The sequence below is a fragment of the Coturnix japonica genome, chromosome 2, assembly GCF_001577835.2.
Source record: "Coturnix japonica isolate 7356 chromosome 2, Coturnix japonica 2.1, whole genome shotgun sequence".
Lineage (NCBI taxonomy): Eukaryota > Metazoa > Chordata > Aves > Galliformes > Phasianidae > Coturnix > Coturnix japonica.
The window spans coordinates 7692116-7711896 of NC_029517.1; the positions used below are offsets into that span (position 1 = coordinate 7692116).

At 37.1% G+C, this 19781-nt stretch overlaps 1 protein-coding gene across 1 annotated transcript in view; it reads left to right on the forward strand.

The window, feature by feature from the left end:
- Positions 1-19781, forward strand: part of UBE3C (ubiquitin protein ligase E3C) — a 60446-nt gene that overhangs the window by 38331 nt on the left and 2334 nt on the right. The window contains exons 17-22 of the mRNA XM_015852830.2: positions 1254-1386; positions 3110-3357; positions 11777-11989; positions 16640-16828; positions 16935-17001; positions 17478-17608. Of these exons, the coding sequence (XP_015708316.1) occupies positions 1254-1386; positions 3110-3357; positions 11777-11989; positions 16640-16828; positions 16935-17001; positions 17478-17608 (981 nt within the window). The remainder of the gene's footprint in view (positions 1-1253; positions 1387-3109; positions 3358-11776; positions 11990-16639; positions 16829-16934; positions 17002-17477; positions 17609-19781) is intronic.

The following is a 19781-nucleotide window of genomic DNA, read 5'->3' on the forward strand; positions in this document are numbered from 1 at the left end:
CATAAAATGAAAGTATGCCTGGTTGTGTGTCTTGAAGACATTCAGCAATAGGACAATTTAGATCAGAAGGGACTTGCTGAGATACTCTAGTTCCCTTCCCTCTTCAGTCAGGGGTATATTCAAAGTTAGATCATGACGCTAAGAGTCAGTTGTCCTGATTTCACAGTCTGTCTGTATGATCTGTTCTGCTATTCCTGATTTTTCTTCTTTCTTCGTGCCTGTTGAGTGTTTCTCTTTCTGTACCTTATGGCTTTTATTTTCTTGGCTTTTTGCTGTTCACCATAGGGAAGTCTGACTTTGTCTACAGTGATTCTCCTACCAGGAGAGTCTTGTTTGCTAACTGTAGCATCCATACAAGTAGTAGATGTTAGATTTCACTCTAGTGTTGTCTGCTCGTGTCAGATTTTCCTCTTTCAAAACGTGTGCATGTGATTGTAAACATCTGTGCAAAAACATTTTTAGTTATGAAAGCAATCTGATATTACTGGGAGATTACATCTCTTAGAAAATATACTGAAGTATTCATTCGATATGGGAAATATGTGAGAGGACATCAGTAAACAGATACTCCCTGCACTGGGGGTATTTCGAACATTACTGATGCATTAGGCAAAAAAGCCATCCTGCATTTTGGTATAGAAACATAGTTACAGTTATTATTCAGAGGAAGTCTTAATGGGTTCCTGTTGTGATGACTTGCACAGGAGCAATGTGAAATTCAATTTATGCTTCAGCTGGCATTATTATTATTATTTTTTTAATGTTAGTTGGTATGACATTCAGGCAGTGCTGTCCACTGTATCACTGGGAATTACTTGCTCACTGCTTCCAAGAGGAGTACGGAAACCTCATATCTTGCTACTGGAAATAATTGTTTACTAAATGAGGATTGCCTCTGTGTTCAGAATACTCATATGACCTTTTCCCTTTGTCTTTGAATACTTTGCATTTCAGAACTCTGAAAGTTAGGGAGAGGAAGCTGGAATGACTGACACAAAGTCTGTAGAGGTGCCTCTTTATGTAGAAAGAATTGAGGATGATATCTTAGCACAAGAAAGTTTTTGCATGTCTGTCCCCTCTTCTTCCCTCCCCTGGGACATGGCTCTGTATTTCTGGAGCTCGATGACAGAGAAGACAAATCACTTGAAAGTGAGTGCCCAAAGCAGCTCAAGGGACAGTAATAGCAGTGAATAACCATCTTTTATTGAATGTCTAGATCTATACAGTAACTTGATTTCTTTTCATTTTCACAGATTTTTCAAAGGCTAATCTATGCTGATAAACAAGAAGTTCAAGGAGATGGGCCATTTCTGGATGGAATTAATGTCACCATTAGGAGAAATTATATTTATGAAGATGCTTATGATAAACTTTCTCCTGAAAATGGTAGGTTTACAATGAAGTTGTCAAATTCTAATGTATTTAATCCATCTCATCAAGTATTTATGTATTTGCTTACTTGAGCAAAACAGTAATGAGCTACTAGATCTTTTGCAACGGCTGTGACTAAAAATGGCTATCCTGTTTTTTCTAGCCAGCAAAGGAATGTGGGAGAGCATTTCTCCTGAGTGAAGAACTAACTAGTGATTTTTTAAACACAATTCAGTTTGTGGGAAGACTGGGCAGTTCCTAGTAGATCTAGATGTATTCACTAAGTTCGATGGTTGGTGGTTCAGGAAAGATTGTGATGCTGGGCATTTTTTCATGAATATCAACTGTCCATCCATAGTCTGTGCATGAAATGAAGCAGTAGAAGGTTACTTACTTATTATTGGTTGGTTAGATGGGAAGTAAGCATGGTCAATACGAAGTTTATTATAAAAGCTGCGTTTATAGTCTAAAAGCCTTCAGTGAGTTGAGCAAAAGGGCTTATGTTCCCAGGTATGCATACACAGTTCAAGGATTCAATATTATTTGCTCTAGGATTTGTATTAGAAAAATTCAGAGAGAATTTCCAGTGAAGTAGGAGGGAAAAAACCACATTTGAGCCACTTCTGTCTTTCTGCCACCTCCCCACCTCAAAGAACTGTTCACATTTCCAACAGAGAAATGGCAGATAGCAGCTGAAGTGTAAGATTAGATTCTTTGCAAGAAAACTGAGTTAACCTCTTGTTGCTCACGAAGCACCATCAGCTCCTCAGCCTGGGTATCTGAATTGCCTGTGGTGCTGACCATGTTCTTTTCTAGGGGTAAGCAGTTACCTATCAGAGCAAGCAGGAAAGTAATCTAAAGAAAGGGATGAGCGCTAAGTCAGTGAGCTGAAATGGATCACTTCAGGGTTAAAAAGAGTGGACTTATGGAAAAGGGGATGAATGGTGGTGGATAAAAGGAGAGTGGGAGCACTTCCTTTGATGGTAACAGGCTCAGAAGTGGTTTCATTTATTTCTCATTTCTTCATCCTTTGTGTGTGAGGAAGGCAGGAAAGGATTGTGGATGATGGTATCACCTATACCTCCTTGTAAGGTTTCTCTGTGTTGCAAGCAGGTGTGTACAGTACAGTATTTGTCAATCAACAAATAAATTAACAATGCAGTGTTGTAAGGTTATTTCTAGGATGTAGCAACATCACAACTTCTTAATCTCTCAAAAGCAATCTTCTGTGAAATAAGCAGAACACATTGAACTTCAACACACCTTGCTCAGTGGAATTATGTGCCGTAGCATGGAGTCCAAAGTAGCAGAAGTATTAAGTTGGTTTCAAAGAATATTATTTAAGGTGTTGCACAGCAGTCAGTCCCTCTAAAGGAGTGTAGCACTTACTGACAGTTCCTTCAGACAAGACAGAGTAGAACCTTTCATTCACAATGCTTTATGTAAATAGAATTGTCAAATAATTACTGGGGCTTGTGAAAATATTTAGTAGAATTTTTCTTCCCCCACCAGTGTCTTTGTAATTCATCCTTTGAGCTCTCTTACAGCAAGATGCCTTGTGCAAATTGAGTCCTACACATTAAATATCCTGAAATTCAAGCCAATTTTGCAACAGTACTACTTACTAGTGCCTGTTTTTTTAAATATACAAATAGCATAGATAGAAACATACATGTAGTGGCAAGCAAAATTCAGGTAGCTAGTTACATTTAAGTCTCTCTTTCTCCTTTCTCTGCAGAACCTGACCTAAAAAAGCGCATTCGTGTTCACTTGCTCAATGCACACGGTCTTGATGAAGCTGGTATTGATGGTGGTGGAATTTTCAGAGAATTTTTGAATGAACTACTTAAATCAGGATTTAACCCTAACCAGGGATTTTTTAAGACCACCAACGAGGGTCTTCTTTATCCCAATCCTGCCGCACAGATGCTTGTTGGAGACTCTTATGCCCGACATTACTACTTTCTTGGAAGAATGCTTGGAAAGGTAAAAACAGAGCTATGTAATTTAAAGCTATTGTAATACTGAAATTTTTCAGTGAATGTTTTTGGATGGGGTAGATGGGAAACGTTTTCCTCAAGTGTAGAAAGATCCTCAGAACTCTCAAATGTTGGGTTTGAGCATTATTTCCACATCTTACTGAACTTTCTCATTCATTTCACTAAGTTGCATCAAAAGTTTTGCTATCTAAAATGGAATGTATTAAAAATGAAGTCTCATTTGTCTGCATGAAGTATTTTGGAGCCTAAACCCTGTTGATTTACAGTGAGATTTCACATGCGGCTGGATGTCCTTATTTTAATCCAGCTGTAAGCTTACGAGGATGTTGACAAACCTGTGCTGCTGAAATAGATTGCTGTTCTTTAGTTCATATGATCATAGGAAGACTTCAGTTGGAAGAAACCTACGTAGTCTGCTCTATAGGCTTGTATGTGTAGTTACAAGAAGAATATTTCAATAAAATGATTGTAACTTTGAATCTTTAATTTTGTCTGGCAAAACAACACATAGTTTTCTGTATCTGGATTTTAAATGTTACTGCAGAGAGAGAAGTTGTAGAGGGTATTTTATCTCCTGTAAGTTGCTGCAAGTACACTTTCGTCTTTTTAAAATCAGAAGGTCTATTATTGAACTTTTTGAAGGCATAAATTGTTTTTGTATTTGCAGAATGTTTGCGTAAGGTATGAACTGACAGCATCATTTAATAATTACCCACATCCAGCTGCACAGACACCTTTTTAGTCATGTATTTAGAGACCTGATGAGTCCAACGGAAAGATAAGGCACGACCATACAGTTCAAAACCTGCCAGTATAGTGGTCTCAGTTCAGTTATTGAATACCCACTCACCTGTTTTTAACAATGTGTCTACTTTATGCTTTGCACAGGGTTATTTGAGAGCAATAGTAGGTTATTAAAAGCCTCTTTGCAAACAAAGCGGATATATTGCAAAGGAAGCAATCAGGCATCCACAGCAATTTCTTATTTGTGGAAACCGGTATGTAAAGAACACTGCCACCGAAAACTCTCACTTAACAAGTTTCAACACTACCAGAGAACAAATGCATTAAAATATACTAATCTATCAAAATTCTCTGTCTCTTGGTAACCACAGCTCAGCTTTCTGTACTGTAGGATTGCACCTGATTCACTTTTTATTCTCATCGGGAAATTGTTTAACAGCTTGGTGTCTTCTTTGTTACTTGTTCAGTTAAGAAATAGAGACAACTGGAGATTTAGAACTTACCTTTAAAAATTGTGCATATAAAAATCATGCATTTAAAAATTACTGTAACCCTTGAGTGAATTACTAATTGTCCAGGTTGTACTTGTGTAGCTAGACTGAAATCCATGCTGTGCAAACTGCATGGCAGCTTTTACTGATGGCTGGATGAGCAAGAAGTCTTGTGAAAAAATAATACCATGTGATCATGTAGTCACTTATGTTGTCTGAAACCATTTGTAAAAAAAAAGAGAGAAAATAGACAAAAAAAACCCAATCCAACCAATATAGAAATGAGTTCGCTTAACCAGCAGCTACTCAAACACTTCCAAAGTTTACATTTCTCAACTTTCAGTGACTTCGCTCTGCAATGTAAATGTTATTTTAACGTTAGAACTTTTTGAGCAGTTTCCCTTTCTTGAGAGTAAAAGCTCAGTTTACCACGAGCACCTTGTGTAGTGGTATCATACCACCGGAGGGCTTTGCAGCTGGAAACTTCTCAGTTCCCCTGCTGGAAGAACAGTAGTGGCTTTCTGAACCCAGAGATCTGATGCTGTCGTGTGCTCTCAGGGACATTCAGACAGAGGTATTCTATCCCCAAATCCTTCTTTGTCCTTTCTGAAAAGTGAAGACTTGACCCATGTAGCCTTTCACAGTTGAGGATGGGATGTTGCAATCCATTTGCTCTCACAGTAGGTATGATTGGGCAGTCAGCAAGCAACCAGTTTGGTTATACATGCAGTAATATTTTATCAGTGCTGAAAATCTTCCCATGTGTGGACTTTGCTGTTGCAGCTTTGGCAGTGTAGCAGACCTGATTTGCTAGAACACAGAAGTTGTGTTGGCAGGCAACCGAACCTTGAAGCGACAGAACCAGAGAGTGGGAACTTGGGAACAACACCTGAGAATCTGAAGCGAGGGGTTTCCCTCGATTGGGTTTTGAATATCTGCTGCAAACATGGAAAGTTGGAAACATTGTTAAGCGCTTCAACAGAAGCAGGGATCAGGAAAATAGTGACAGCTGCAGAATTCAAATCTGAACATCATTGTGTTCAGGCCTAATCCGAGTCTTGTATACCAGCTGTATTGTCTTTCTCCGTTTCCTGCTTAGATTTGCATCTATTCAGTGACATTAATGTGACAGAGGAAAAGGATATTCGTAGGATCACAGAACTGTAGGGGTTGGACGGGACCTCTGGAGCTCATCTAGTCCAACTCCCTGCTAAAGGAGTTCCACACAGATTCCACAGGAAAGCATCCAGACAGGTTTTGAATATCTCCTGAGAAGGAAGCTCCACTACTGCTCTTAGCAGCCTTTGCCAGTGTCCTGAGAAGATTTTTTTTTTTCATGTTTAGATCTTGTTTTCCAGTTGTACCCATTGCCCCTTGTCCTGTCACTGGGCACCACTGACACTTGGCTACAAATCTTTGTGTTTAGAATTAGTTTACATTATGTATAGATAATACAGTTGTTTCACAATATATTAGCATTAGTTTAATTACATGTCAGGAAATCCACTGGAAGAACTATCATTTTTATGGTTTCCTTCCTTTTAGACTTGAACTTGCTGATTTCTGTTTACGTGGCTCTGCAATGGATGTCTTTGCACCTTTAAGAGGCTGAGTCTGAAGCTGGAGATTTTAGTTTCATGCACTCAACAACTTCAGTTGTACTGAATTCAACCATCTCCAGTTCTCTTTCCTTATTCTTGCATATTGAAGTGAACAAGCAGGTTGTACATTCATTTTGCTGAAGAACATAAGAACTACCTTTGACATATAATATTAGGTTTCTTATCTTAAGCAGTCTGCGGTCTTTTGAAGACACTGGATTTCTGAGAAGGTTCATAGTTGTTTTGTCAGAACTCAGATTCAACTTAGATGTTTGGGAAGGCAGTATCCACGCTTAGGTTCCACCACTTCCACCACTCCGCTTTTATGCCAACCCACCCCTTTGCTTGTTGTCCTTTAAAGATCCTCTTTGAATTGTGAGTGAAACTGATAGTTTGTGGAAGTTATTTCCTTGCCTATGAGTGTAGATGTAAGCTCTTCTGAATCTGTTTTCTGACATGGTTATTCAGCCTGACAGTCCCTTTGTGTACTGGTTCATTTAACATAACCAATTATCTTTTGATTACAAATAGCTATATTGGTAGTAACCTTGTAAATATATGTCTAATGCTAAAAGACTACCAAAATGTGGTATTTTAACTCTAAATCTTTAGGAAGGAAAAGTGTGTATTGATTGATTGTGATATTTATTGGGTCATAATGTATTTAAATTTTCTTTAATGCATATGTTAGTGATTGTTTACCGTGATAAAGTGCATAGAGGTCTCTGCAAGGAGTTCTGCATGGAAAGAATTACCTCATGTCACTGGTCACTCCTCAATTAAAAGTTCCATTAGCAGATGATTCCTGCTTCTGGTTTGTGTACTGATTGCATTTTATTGCCTCTAAATCAGGTTCCTAGACAGGGAATAAATAAACAGCTAGAGTGTGTGGTAATGGTATCCTGATCTTTTTTCATGGTTGGAAACACCTACATCCATTTAAATCAATTAAGTTTGGAATATTTACTGAAATTCTTTATTGGATTTGAACTCTCTTTGAAAGTGACTATTTTCACTGCTATTATAATACAGATTTATCTTAGAAACCCATCCAGAGGTTAGTCACATAGCAGTGAGCGTTCCAATTGTTCCAAAGATTGAAGCTTAAATAAGGAGATGTCCACCTTTTATCTTCTGTTCTTATTAAATTATGTTTAAATTTGAGTCAAGAAAATCTATTAAGCATTTACAGGAACTTCAGTAGCGAATGATTAACTCTAAGTTATCCAGTACCTATAACCCTTCTCTATCCCAAATGATACTGATTGCAGTTGATGCTGTATATTTAGACTAAGTTACAGAGGTAACTGATGACCTTTACCAAAATTTCTGAAACACTCAATTTTGGTAATAAAACTTCATGTAATAAAATTGTATTCTAAATTCTTAGAATAAAATTACTTGAATGACTTGACACTTTGAAATTGGAAATGAACTCGAGGTTGTTAAAACTGTTATGCACCAACAGTGTCTAGAAATGCATCCCTGCTTTTAAATGGTGATGTGTTAATGAGTCAGTCCGGAGTTCACTTTATGCTCATCTCATTCCTGTAATCAGTTTTGGATCTGTACATCGAGCAGAGCAAAGCTGGCAGGCAAAGCCCTTCACTCACATCTACGCCTTTGTCAAGATGTTCCCTGAGAAAGTGACTTAGAGCTACCAAACAGTGGACATAGTGCATTGTGGCATGCATTAAATAGAAGTAATTTTAGTTTCCTGTTTTGCCATATCAGTTTGATTTTGCCAACTTTAAAGGATGTAATTGAGTCTACCTTTAAGAAAATTACTTTAAAATTACAAAACAGTAACTTTAAAAGTGCTTCAAGAATATGGGCATATGTCAGTTTTTACTTATCTTATGTTTTAAGTTTTATGTTTTTTGTTTGCTGGCCACAAAGCGTTTTTGACTATGGTGAAATATTTATAGAATATAAATAATGCAGTAGAAGGAAGTGATAATGCTTTTGCCATTCTTTTACTGTTTTAATTAATGGTTCTGTACAGCTTTGAAGATCTATTGCGCTCTGTAAGTGCTAAGTATTATTTAATAGTAACTGTTTAAAATGACTGAAATACAAGGGGTTGAGGTCTCGAGGGCTGATTAGGGAAGTAACTGAATTGGAGTCCTATCATTTACTGCTTCAGCCCATAAGCCCTGCATCTTTCTAGGGGTGAGACTGTACTCTTGTTTAGGTTTTAACACGCAGTTCTGGGCTGTGAAATATTAATATAGGTGTGAACAGTGGTTAATTAGTTTTACCAAGAAAGAGTTGAGTTGAAATGATAAAAGAGAAAATTAATTGCACACCTGAAAGTGTAAGTAAAAGCAGTAAAGCTGCTTCATGCTCACAGAGGTTTAGTGAACTTGTTTACACAACTGGAACTTTGTTCAGCATGTTGTAATGTCCTGCGTCCTCTCCTGTGTAGTGCTGATGTGTGTTCATGTTTGTAGGAAGTGATTTGATGCTCTAAACTTTGTCCAGTTTTAAAGGAGGTAGATATAACTAAACAGGTACGCTGTGGGACCTGTAGTGCTTGGATAATGGACATACCACAGTCCCACTCAGATGTAGTTCTTGTTATTCTGAAAGCAAGGAAGAGCCCTCTGAGCCCTAAGAACTGCATGCTGCATATTTCTACCTGCGTAGAATCATAGAATCACAAGATTGGAGAGGACCTACAAGATCATCTGGTTCAACTGTCCCCCCACAACCTGCCTTCGTAGCTGCTGCCTACAGCTGAGACGCACTCGAGTTGCTGAGATGCCTGTATTCTAAAAGCTGTTTGCCTTTGCTGTTCCCTGTTCCTGACATCACAGATAATTAACAATTCAGAGTATTTTTAAGTATCTCAACATAATACCCTCCTAATTCTCAGTTTAGACTATCAAATTGTCATCCATGTTGCTGAAACGAGTAAAGAGTTTTGTAACTAGTCAATATTGCAATCAGTTTTAATTGAACCAGGCTGTACAAATGCTTTACTGTAGCTGCAACCAGCTAATCTTGTTAAAAAGATTTCTCCACAGCTGGTTATCTCTAAGGGGTGGTCATGCTTCCCCAACTGTAGCTATTCCTGTTGCAGATGGCCAGTTCAGAGAGCTGGGTGGGCAGGAAACAGCTCAAAACTGGGTAACAGTAGCTCCCAAGGCAATTTGTTAAGGGAATATGAGGGAAGGAGTGGATCTCTCCCCTTAAATCTATAATCCTGGCTGCACCTTGGAGGCTGGAGTTCATGATTTTTACTTACCAGCTTTTTACTGACCTTTTTTTTCTTCGACTTTATTAGGACAGCTCGACTTTTATACTAATTAAAACATTATTCTTTGTCTTTTTCCCAAAAATAATTTGCTTCTAACTCTGCAATTACTTAACTAAAAGGAGTGGTACTAATTAAAGTTATTTTCAAGTTGCAAAATTTAGTTTATTTAAAAATGCTTTCTATAGTTTTTAGATGAAGTTATAAATGTTCGCTTTGGAATTACCTGAAGATTAATAGTGATGCATTTCAGAAGCATTATTTTTTTATTGATTCTTAATGTAGTAAATTACTGAAGTTATTTGGCAGCAAACAGAAATAGCCAGTGATGTTGTTCACATTTATTTTCCTGATAGCGTCACGATTTGCATTAATTGCATTGCAGCTGCACTCACTTATATTAAAAAGCTTCTACTATAATTAATCCTTTTTATTTCAAATCATTTTGGCACAATTTCTAGCAATAAACACTCATAAAAGACAGACACTTGAAAAATAACATACAAGTTTCTTCAATATACCTATTGCTGGTTTTTTCCTGACGCGGAATTATTGATAGGCTTCTAGGATCAAGTGTTGCGAGCGGCTGAGACTTAAGACCAGTTTGAAAAATGCTAAGTGGATTATTTTGCATAAAAAATAGACAGGTTTTGAATTTGTGTAATTAACCTGTGTTTAGAAAATACCTTGATTTATGTCTACATTTGTATTTCGCTTGCATACATTATGGAAATTTAATTTATAATCCATTTAGCTGATGTGATCATAGTTTTTAGTGCTATCATTTATTAGTCCTTGTATATTAAATGCTCTAAAGGCTTAAACCTGCCTCGTGTAAAAAATTGCACCTCTGCATTTCCATTTTATGAGTCATAGATGGAATCCCATTTTAAATCTGGGTAGCTTTGATATATTTAAGGAATTACAATAGCTTTATTGTTACTAATGCAGGAACAGCAAACACTGACCTTATACATTGCAAATTAATGATTTATCCCTCTAGTTTGCTTTTAAAGTCAACTATACAAATGAGGATTTCGACTTTACACCTTGAATAAATCATATAGCTCTAAATATAATGCACCCTTTGGCTTTGAACTCGTTATTGTCAATTCTTTCTGCAAGGTCTAACTCACCTCATAGAATTGTTCTTTCAAAAGTTTTAAGAAATTGTGTGTATTTTTCTTGAAGTCTTTGGAATATCATTTAGTGATTACAGCTGCATTTATTCTTTCTTTCCCTTTATGTTCATTGTGCTGTCCTGATTTATGTATTTATTAAGCTTGTAGCAGGCTACAGATGAATTAAGCAATGCCAAAATACAGGTTTTGCAGAGAACAAACAGCGGTGCTGTGTTGATGATGCTTTTCCTGATCAGCCCAGCTGTGATAGTACTGATAGCATGAAAATCTGAGGTGCACTGTGGCAAATAAGCTGGGCAATAGGAAAGGCCATAAGTAGGCAATGTATTTTAGGGCTTTCTTGAAAGGAAAAGTCTTTTATGTTTGTTTTACTCATGTAAGCTTTCTCTAAATATTGTCATGCTTGCGTTTCCTCGCTATGAAGTTTCCATCTCTCCTTTTTTGAAGTGTTTCCCTAAATGTCTTTATCCAGTTATGAATGATTATGTGAAAAATGTGTAAAGTTGGTTCATTGTACACTGAGGAGTAATCTATTTATGTACACTGCATCAGCCGAGTGTTTCTGTGATCTTGTCCATTTTCAGTAATTTCCGAGGAAGGTTTAACTTTACATTAAAAATACACATTTTCATGAATACTGCAAGTTCAGCTCAGACTCATTTCTGAATCAGTAGCCATTTGGCAGTGTAACAGTACCAGATGTAGGAAGAACGAGACATACAGTACAGGTGTGACAAGTTCTCCACTTGGACGTAAGCAGGAGTACCATCATTCATCCAAATATGCAGCAATGAATTTGTAAAAGCTGGTTTTTTTGGTTGTTAAAGCATAGTTTTTCTTGTAGAAAAAAACCTGTACAATTTATGCTCTTCCAATTTGCCATAATACTTTGCACACAAAGATCAATGGTAAGTAAGTGGTGACCTTGCATTTTAAGTCATTGCATCATTAATTTGTAAAATTTTGGAGCTTTCTATTTCACAAAGATGTTCAAGTTTCAAAACTGAGTTGAAACTTTTAAGATTATTGCAATATCTGGGCTATTGCCATACTTAGAAGATCCTATTTGGGCACCGTATTACTGAGCTGAGAAATAGACAACGGTATTTGTAATTCTTTCATGTGTCACAGTGAAATGTAATGTGCTTTTAATTGCTTTGCTTTTCAGGCTCTTTATGAAAATATGCTGGTGGAGCTGCCCTTTGCTAGTTTTTTCCTCTCAAAATTGCTGGGGACAAGTGCTGATGTTGACATTCATCATTTAGCTTCATTGGATCCAGAAATGTACAAAAACTTGCTTTTCCTCAAGAGCTATGAAGGAGATGTAGAAGAACTTGGACTAAACTTCACTGTGGTAAACAATGACCTCGGGGAAGCACAGGTAAGGAGTGGCTTTGGGGTTGTTTGGGTTTTTTTTTTCTCTTCAGTGTATGGCTGATGAAATATTAACATCTCTACTCATTTATTTTCATTTTGAAAGTGATAAGGAATAACTGTGACAGATGCTGTCTGGTGTGAGGTATCTGTAGGGATTCTGACCCTGTGTTTGAAGTAGGAAATAATGCGTTTTATACTTTGGAACTGTACTTTTGACAGTGACAGAAGGGTCTGGTAGTTTGAATAATAAATAATAATGTTATTTGATTCCACTTCAGACAATTGCAGAAGTTAGATGATAAGCAGACTATAGAAGAACTGTTTGGTTTTGGAATTGGAGTTAGAAACTGGTGCTTTTAAGTAACAGTGCTCTCTTGTGAGATACGGGTGGTTTCAGCTGTTACCACTAGTCAGAGGAGAGGGCCTGAAATGGTACTTCAACTTTTAGAGAACAACATCTTCATTTTTCTGGGGGACTGGGCCACCAGTGAGTCAGAGGAGTGGAATTCTCTGCTTCTAGAAGTGGTTAGTTAGGTCCATAAGTTTGAGTCTGTAGTGTGTTTGCATTTGGCCTGTTTACTCTGTTGTGAAAGCTAATGATCACTTGTGTGTGCTCATGGTAGAAAACATGTCAGCGTGTGGTTAATACAGCTAACCTCCTTTGTCACGCTCCTCCTTTGACTGTTGAGAATTTACAATTGGTGTGCTTGTGGACTGCTTTCAATGCTCTTTAATATTTGGGTCAAATAGTAGATCTGACAACATTGTGCATACTGGTTCAGGGCTTTTTCTTTGTGAAATACATAAAAGCTCTATAAGTGAGAATCAAGTTCTCTTTGGGTTGCAAGCTGGCTGAGGAAGGCTTGGTCTGGGCATGCTTGCACAGCAGTAGTACCACTGAGATGCAGCAGCGAATCTTTGCAATTGTGATGTTGAGTTCTTTTATTGCTGTTTAAATCATAGCCAGATTGCTGTCCAGGACTTGTCTTAACAGCATCAGGCTTAGACTTGGTCTTTACTTTTCCCTTTACCAATTTCCTGCCATTTAGGAAGCTCTTAAAACGTGGATTGTATTGCAATTTTAAAATAATAGCCTCAGATTTTGGGTTCCTGGATCATCACAGTGAGTTGATTGTAAGTGGCTGAATTATGATACTGAATTCATTTCTCTGCTATAGGTGCATCTGGTTATTGGGTTGCAAAGCATACAAGATGACAATTTATAGTGTAAACTAGGACTTTCTTGCTGGGAGGGGAGGTCTGTTACTGTGTGTATTCTGTATCTTCATTTACATAAATCCAGTTTAGTTAATATCTTCTGCAAAGGTAGTAATTTCTGTACTACATATGTCCACTACATACATCCTCAAAAACTCAGCCGTACCAGCAAGTTAGAACCAAGCTCAACAAGTAAGGTAGAAGGACACAGAAAGTGAAGTAGCTCAGGAATAACACACAAGGAGATCCAGGACAGACATGATGCCAGCGGCACCTGCTGCCATAAAACTTGTAATAAGTGTATACGTGCCTTTAGTTACTTGGCATAACCTTAAAGGTTAAATGTAATAGTGAGCTTTTGAGTAACTAAGTGAAACATTGGTTAAATGAAGTACTCTAATGCTTTATTGCTGTTTATACTTGGAGAGAGGACACTATACTCTTGAAGTATTAACTGTCTTTTAATGAAACTGTATCTTAGTGTAGTTTGATACAACTAATTGGTTCTTTCAATACCTTCTGTGTTTTAATGCAACAAGTTGCTTCTTCTATTTCATTTAATTATCTTAATAAACCTTGTGGATAAATACTCTGTCTGGTATTTGACTCGTAACCATTGCATACTAATTGATTGTGTCAAGGTAATGCTAATTCACTTTGGGAAAAGAGCTTAATTTGGCACTCCTTATGTTGAATGTACATTATCTCCAGTTTTCATCTAAACAACCACTTTAGTGACTAGTGAATTAGTGCTCGATAAATGCATCATAAATCTATCATTGTAAGTAGCCATCTGTGTGACAGTGTCCATCCAGCAGTTGTGGCAATGAAAGACGCATTCAGAAGAGGCTCTATTGCCTGTCAGTGGTAGAAGGTAGAAATTCTATTACCAGAGTATTGATTCCAATCCTGTAATGTGCTTTTAGATCCCATTAAACTATTGTCAAAGTGCATTCACCAGAAGTTGAAAATGGTACTTAATAATTTGCACATTAGACCTGTTAATTGGGGAGCTCTGCCATCAACCTTACCTTCCAACACTAGATAGCTTTAATTTTTGATGAAGAACCGTCTAATGCAGTAATACCAAACTAGTTTTCAGCTGCTAGATCAGCTGTATAAAATGGCAGCAAGTAAAAAGTCTCAAAAGGACTATGAGACAGCAATTTCTATGAAACCCAAAGTGTAGAAGTTGATGTCAGGACATGATTGGCTTCTTAAAGCAGATGTGAATGCTGTTTTTGTTACTGGAAGTATTTTAACAAATATAAGTTGAGTTCTTTGCCTTTAAATTTCCACAAGAGATGACTCTGAATTCTTAAAAATAACCACATAAGTTTTTGTGGTGGTTTCGTTATGAGGATACAGTGGGTTGGATGGATGATAATGGAAGTTTTTTGAGAAGCAAATGTTTAAATTGAGGCTGATTGTATTCAGACAGATTTATAATGCTTATAGCAGTTGCATTCTTAGACAGTCGAGTTTCCTACCTGGGACTCTGCTTGAACATCTGGAAGGGAGATGATAGGGAAAGGTAGGACGTTTATCTACATGTTTCCAGAATGGGGAAAAACTTCAGCGATGGTGTGAAAGGGGAAAAAACAACAAAGAGTGATGGGAGGCCAAGAGAAAAGAAGAATATATTCATCTGTGCTAAAAACAGGCTTGTAAGAGTTCTTGACTTTATTTAATAGAACAAATGCTTTTTGAAGTTATGTAGGTTACTTGTCTTAAGTACTCATGCAAAGAAAAGTTCTTCATACTTCAGAATGCCTAGGTGACATGGCCCTTATTCTTTCATAAAGTATTTCACTCCTTTACTATTCCCTTATTCTCTGTGAGCCTGGGAAGCCAGTTGCCACATCTGTGCAGGAGTTACATTAGTTTGCTAGTAGAGTTGCTGCTGATTGCCGCTAAAGACATTGCAAAGCAGCCTTGCATGTTAGATAATTATCAGCGAACCAGAAGATAAATCTCCTGAATTCATTCTCCCTGAGTGGTATTTTCTACTGTTTCTCATGGTGTGTATGTATATGTACTTCTGTTTTATTCTTGTGTTCAAAGTAGTAGATGCAGTAACATATCATTGACTTTATAGCCTTGAAAGTTTTAGGTGGTAATAAGAAGTGTGCGCAACAGTAACTGGAGGTGTCTGTAACCTTGAGTCAGAGGCTAAAAGCAGAACTTATTTCCACATTCCTGAAAAAACAAAGTAAAATTAGAAGTAAACCATCTTTCCTGGCAGATTTTAACAAGTGTGATACTTTTCTATCCCATGTTAATATATTCTTTATTTTGAAGACACATTCTGTGAGTTTGGAATAAAATTACAGTGTTGTATGGTATTGTCTGAATTATCCAAACACCTAAATATGTATAATTCAATTGCTTTTAAAAATACATTTTGGTAAGGAACAAAATTAAGGTGGAATATACGTTTTAACTTAGACGTACATGATAGAAAACAAGGTGATGGCACAAGGATTTGCATTTTGGGAAGCCTCTGTTCCATCCTGTACCTGTGTGTTGCGGCTTTGCACCATCTAGTGGCAGAAGGTGGATGGATGAAAACCAAAACACATGCTGATAGAACTTCAAAGACACAGTGGCTTGTTTTGAGGTCTTTTTGAATAGGAAATCTTTACCTGGCATTTTCAACTTTATAAATTAAATAGGAAAATTAAACACTGAATGCATTTTCCCTTTAATCCACTGTGACGATACCACTGTTACAATGCAAGCATATGCTTGTGTTTGTTTTCTTTATCTGCTAACCTGCAAGACTAAACTCATCAGTGGATTTATCGAGTAAAAGGCAGGAATCTCTGAATAGAATTCTGTAGCCTGTGTTATCTGGGAGGTCATATTCACAGATCTTAATGTTCTCTTTTGGCCTTTAAAGTCTATGAATCAGAACAAGTGTGAATGCTCAGGGGAGCTGTGTTTTCTTTAGTACTGAAAGAGCTCGTGTTATTGGGTAGTGTATTGCAAAAGAAAAATATTCCTGTGTTTAATTCTGTATACTCTAAAGAAAGGATTATTATTCCTGGCTGAAATGCTCTACCTTAAAAATAAGTAAATCCCTGTCTCTACAGGGTGGAAAGCCAAGCACTCTTGTGAAAGGTTCCAAAGGTGACTGTATTGCAGCTTTTCAGTTACTTAATCCTTTCAGTACTCTAAAAGTCTGTTTAGATTGGGCTGCTATTCAGCAAAATTATCCTCATGTAGTAAAGAGTAGAATAGGTAAAAACCAGTGGCTTTTTGATGACAATTACTGTTTTATGTCTAAATGCAATTACAGTAGGTTTGTTTTCCTCCATTTTGTTTTTTTTCCATTACTTTTTTACATTCACATACTAGAATGCCTTGCCGTTCAGTTTTCCAGTTAAATGGGATTAAAGTTTATCAGGGTGATGAAGCCTAGCTGTGTTTGCAGGTGGTTGAGCTGAAGCCAGGTGGGAAGGACATTCCTGTGACCAGCGCTAACCGAATCGCCTACATCCACCTGGTGGCAGACTACAGGCTGAACAAACAGATCCGACAGCACTGTCTGGCTTTCCGTCAGGGATTGGCCAATGTTGTGAATCTGGAATGGCTACGAATGTTTGATCAACAGGAAATACAGGTACTCCTGCTTTAAACTGCAGAAAACATGCTTTAAACTGCAAATATTGGTTTTTTAATTATTACTTTTGCCTCTAATACAGTTGTCTGATTTCCTTCACTGTTAGGTTTTGATCTCTGGTGCCCAGGTTCCTATTAGTTTGGATGACCTTAAATCTTTCACAAATTACTCAGGTCTGTATGTTTTATGTGAGGTAAAGTAAATGAATAAATAAATATCTGTTATGACTGATAAGGCATAAGTTAATTTGCTTCTTATGCAAGTGTTTTTTTAAGTAAGCTTAAAATGTAATTCTGCAAATGACTTGGTCATTTATTTCTCAGACAGCCCAAAGAGAGAATTCATACTTATTCCTTGTGAGAAAATGTAAGGTGTCTTCATTCTTCTCTGAATTTACCATGAATACAAAGAAAACTGTTAGGTTTCCTAGTGGTTAAGAAGCTGAAAGGGATAGTAGCCATGGATAAGCAATGAATGAGACACTAGAAATGCCGTCATTGAAGATACCTTTAAATGACAGAGTTAGCCTTGTGAACCTTGTAGCGTTGAGTTTTTTTGCAGAGTTTTCAAAATTGTTGGTATGTTACCTGAAGGGTTTATTTCTTGCATAAAACTGCTCTGTCTGTAAATCCCTTAAATCTCTTTATAGGTGGCTATGCAGCAGACCATCCTGTAATAAAGACGTTCTGGAGAGTTGTAGAAAGGTTCACTGATGAGGAGAAACGCAAACTACTCAAGTTTGTAACGAGCTGCTCTCGGCCACCTCTTCTGGGGTTTAAGGTATGTGTCATCCTGACTTCTTAGCCAGTTTCTCTCAGCATTACATCTTTCAGTACAGGCTCTTCTGTAGATTTACTGGGCAGGAGTTAGGCCAGTTACTTGCGTGGTGCTTGCGGTTTGAGTTATCCTATGATTTGTTCACATGGGTTATCTAAGTCTTTTGTTAACATGGCTTAACCAACAAACCAGGGAGTTACCAGGAAATGGGTAATAGCCTGTGACAGTGTGATGTTTACATCCACCCACACCCTTCCACTTTTCTTAAAGTTAGTGCACATTAAGACAGAATAGAACATTTCAGTTTGAAGAGTCCTTTAAGAATGATAGAGTCCAACACCTTCCCCTCTCTCAGAAGCTGTAGGGAGCAATGAGGTCACCTCTCAGCTTTCTCCCCTCCAGACTAGACAAACCAGACTAGGGAATCTCTTGACATTCATAGCTTATACACGGCACAGCCTAGCTTTGCATCATTTAAGAATTTCTCACTGCCAGACTCAGAATAACATTTGTTAAGGCTAATTAAAGTTTAATAAGCTTAATAAATGTGATTGTTACAGACACACAAAAAAATAAATCATTAAAGCATAGTTGAAAATTGTTAAGTTCAAATCGGGTCACATAATAAATTGATGATACATTTTACTTCCAAACTATTGCAGTTTCCTGCTGTGCAGTATTTAATTATGCAAAAAATGGTGCCCTTGGCGTGACATTTCAATTTAGAACTTCATTTTTCCATTTTTAAAGCTAAAATAGAGGAATTCAATTAGCATTTTGAAAGGAACACTAAAAATTGCAGCATTTTAGCCATGAAATGCTTTTTTTAAGGCCTCCATTTGAGTAATAATTTAGCTTAGAATCTCATTGACCTTCTGCCTTTGGAGCAGGGCTGGTTTTTTCAGTTTCTAACATCAGAAGTGTTCTACTTCAGGCAACCATTTGATTAAATGAATGCTTTGTTGCCAGGAGAAGCAGTACTTTAGAGTAACAAATATCTTTCTCACTATGGTCTTTCTGGGAAGAAAGGAATAGTCCTACTTATTGAAACAAAATGTTACATACAGAATTACATGCAAGGGACAAAAGTCTATTCTTCACGCCTATGGTTAATCATATCACAAAAATAGTCAGGATTTGACAAATGTGTATCATTACAGTGTCCTGTGATTGTGCACATCTGTTTCACCCCCATTAACAGCTGGGTGATTTTGTAATCACTCTATGAAGAAACAGAATAATTTATGTAAATAAAGTTAGTTCTTCATTTGAAGAATATCTATTTCTGCTTGATTTAGAGTTAGACTACACTAGTGGAAACAGTTGTGAAATCTTACACATGTACAAGTCTGTTCAAGTCATTAGTTCTGCTTGCCTTGAAATTAATAAATTTTAGGCTTAGTGAAAGATTAGCTCAGATAACCGGAGTCATGTATAGTAGCAGACAATTGAATTAAATGAAGAATATGATTTTGGTGGGTAAAAGTAGAGCAAAGACCACATCTGCTTGAAGAATTTATTTGATATACCTGGAGAATGCCTGCAGACTAATGCTCTGGAATGTAGAAAGGGTATGTTTGATCACGGGTTGTTTATTTGTTTAGGAGTTTGGTGGGTTTTGTTTGTAGGTTTGGATGTCAGAGAAAAGAACTTGGTGTGGTAATACAACTTTATATATAGTCTGGTCATATGCATTTGGTAGGGCCTCATAAGAAGAGTCTGAAGTTCTTGATCCTTTGTTTCTCTCTAACATACAACTAGAATTTTCTGCATGCTGCTTTATGATTTCCACTTCATATTTCATTGTTTTGTTGTGTCACATATTTGCAGAATAGAGTGTTTGGACAGTAACAAATTACTGTTTTTCCTTAGAACTAGGTAAATGGCTTTGTGTTCTGTTAGTTATCTCATCCCCATCAAAATCCATTGGGGGAGGCACTTGTGGGCTTTTGTGGTCATCAGGAATGAAAGAAAATGCTATTTGAATATGTCATTGTGACAGCCTTTAATCTAATTATTTATTTCCTAGAAATATGGAAATGGCAGCTGTTATGGGGTAGCTTTTGGCATGTATTTATTTCTTTTTCTTTCTTTCTTTCTTTCTTTCTTTCTTTCTTTCTTTCTTTCTTTCTTTCTTTCTTTCTTTCTTTCTTTCTTTCTTTCTTTCTTTCTTTCT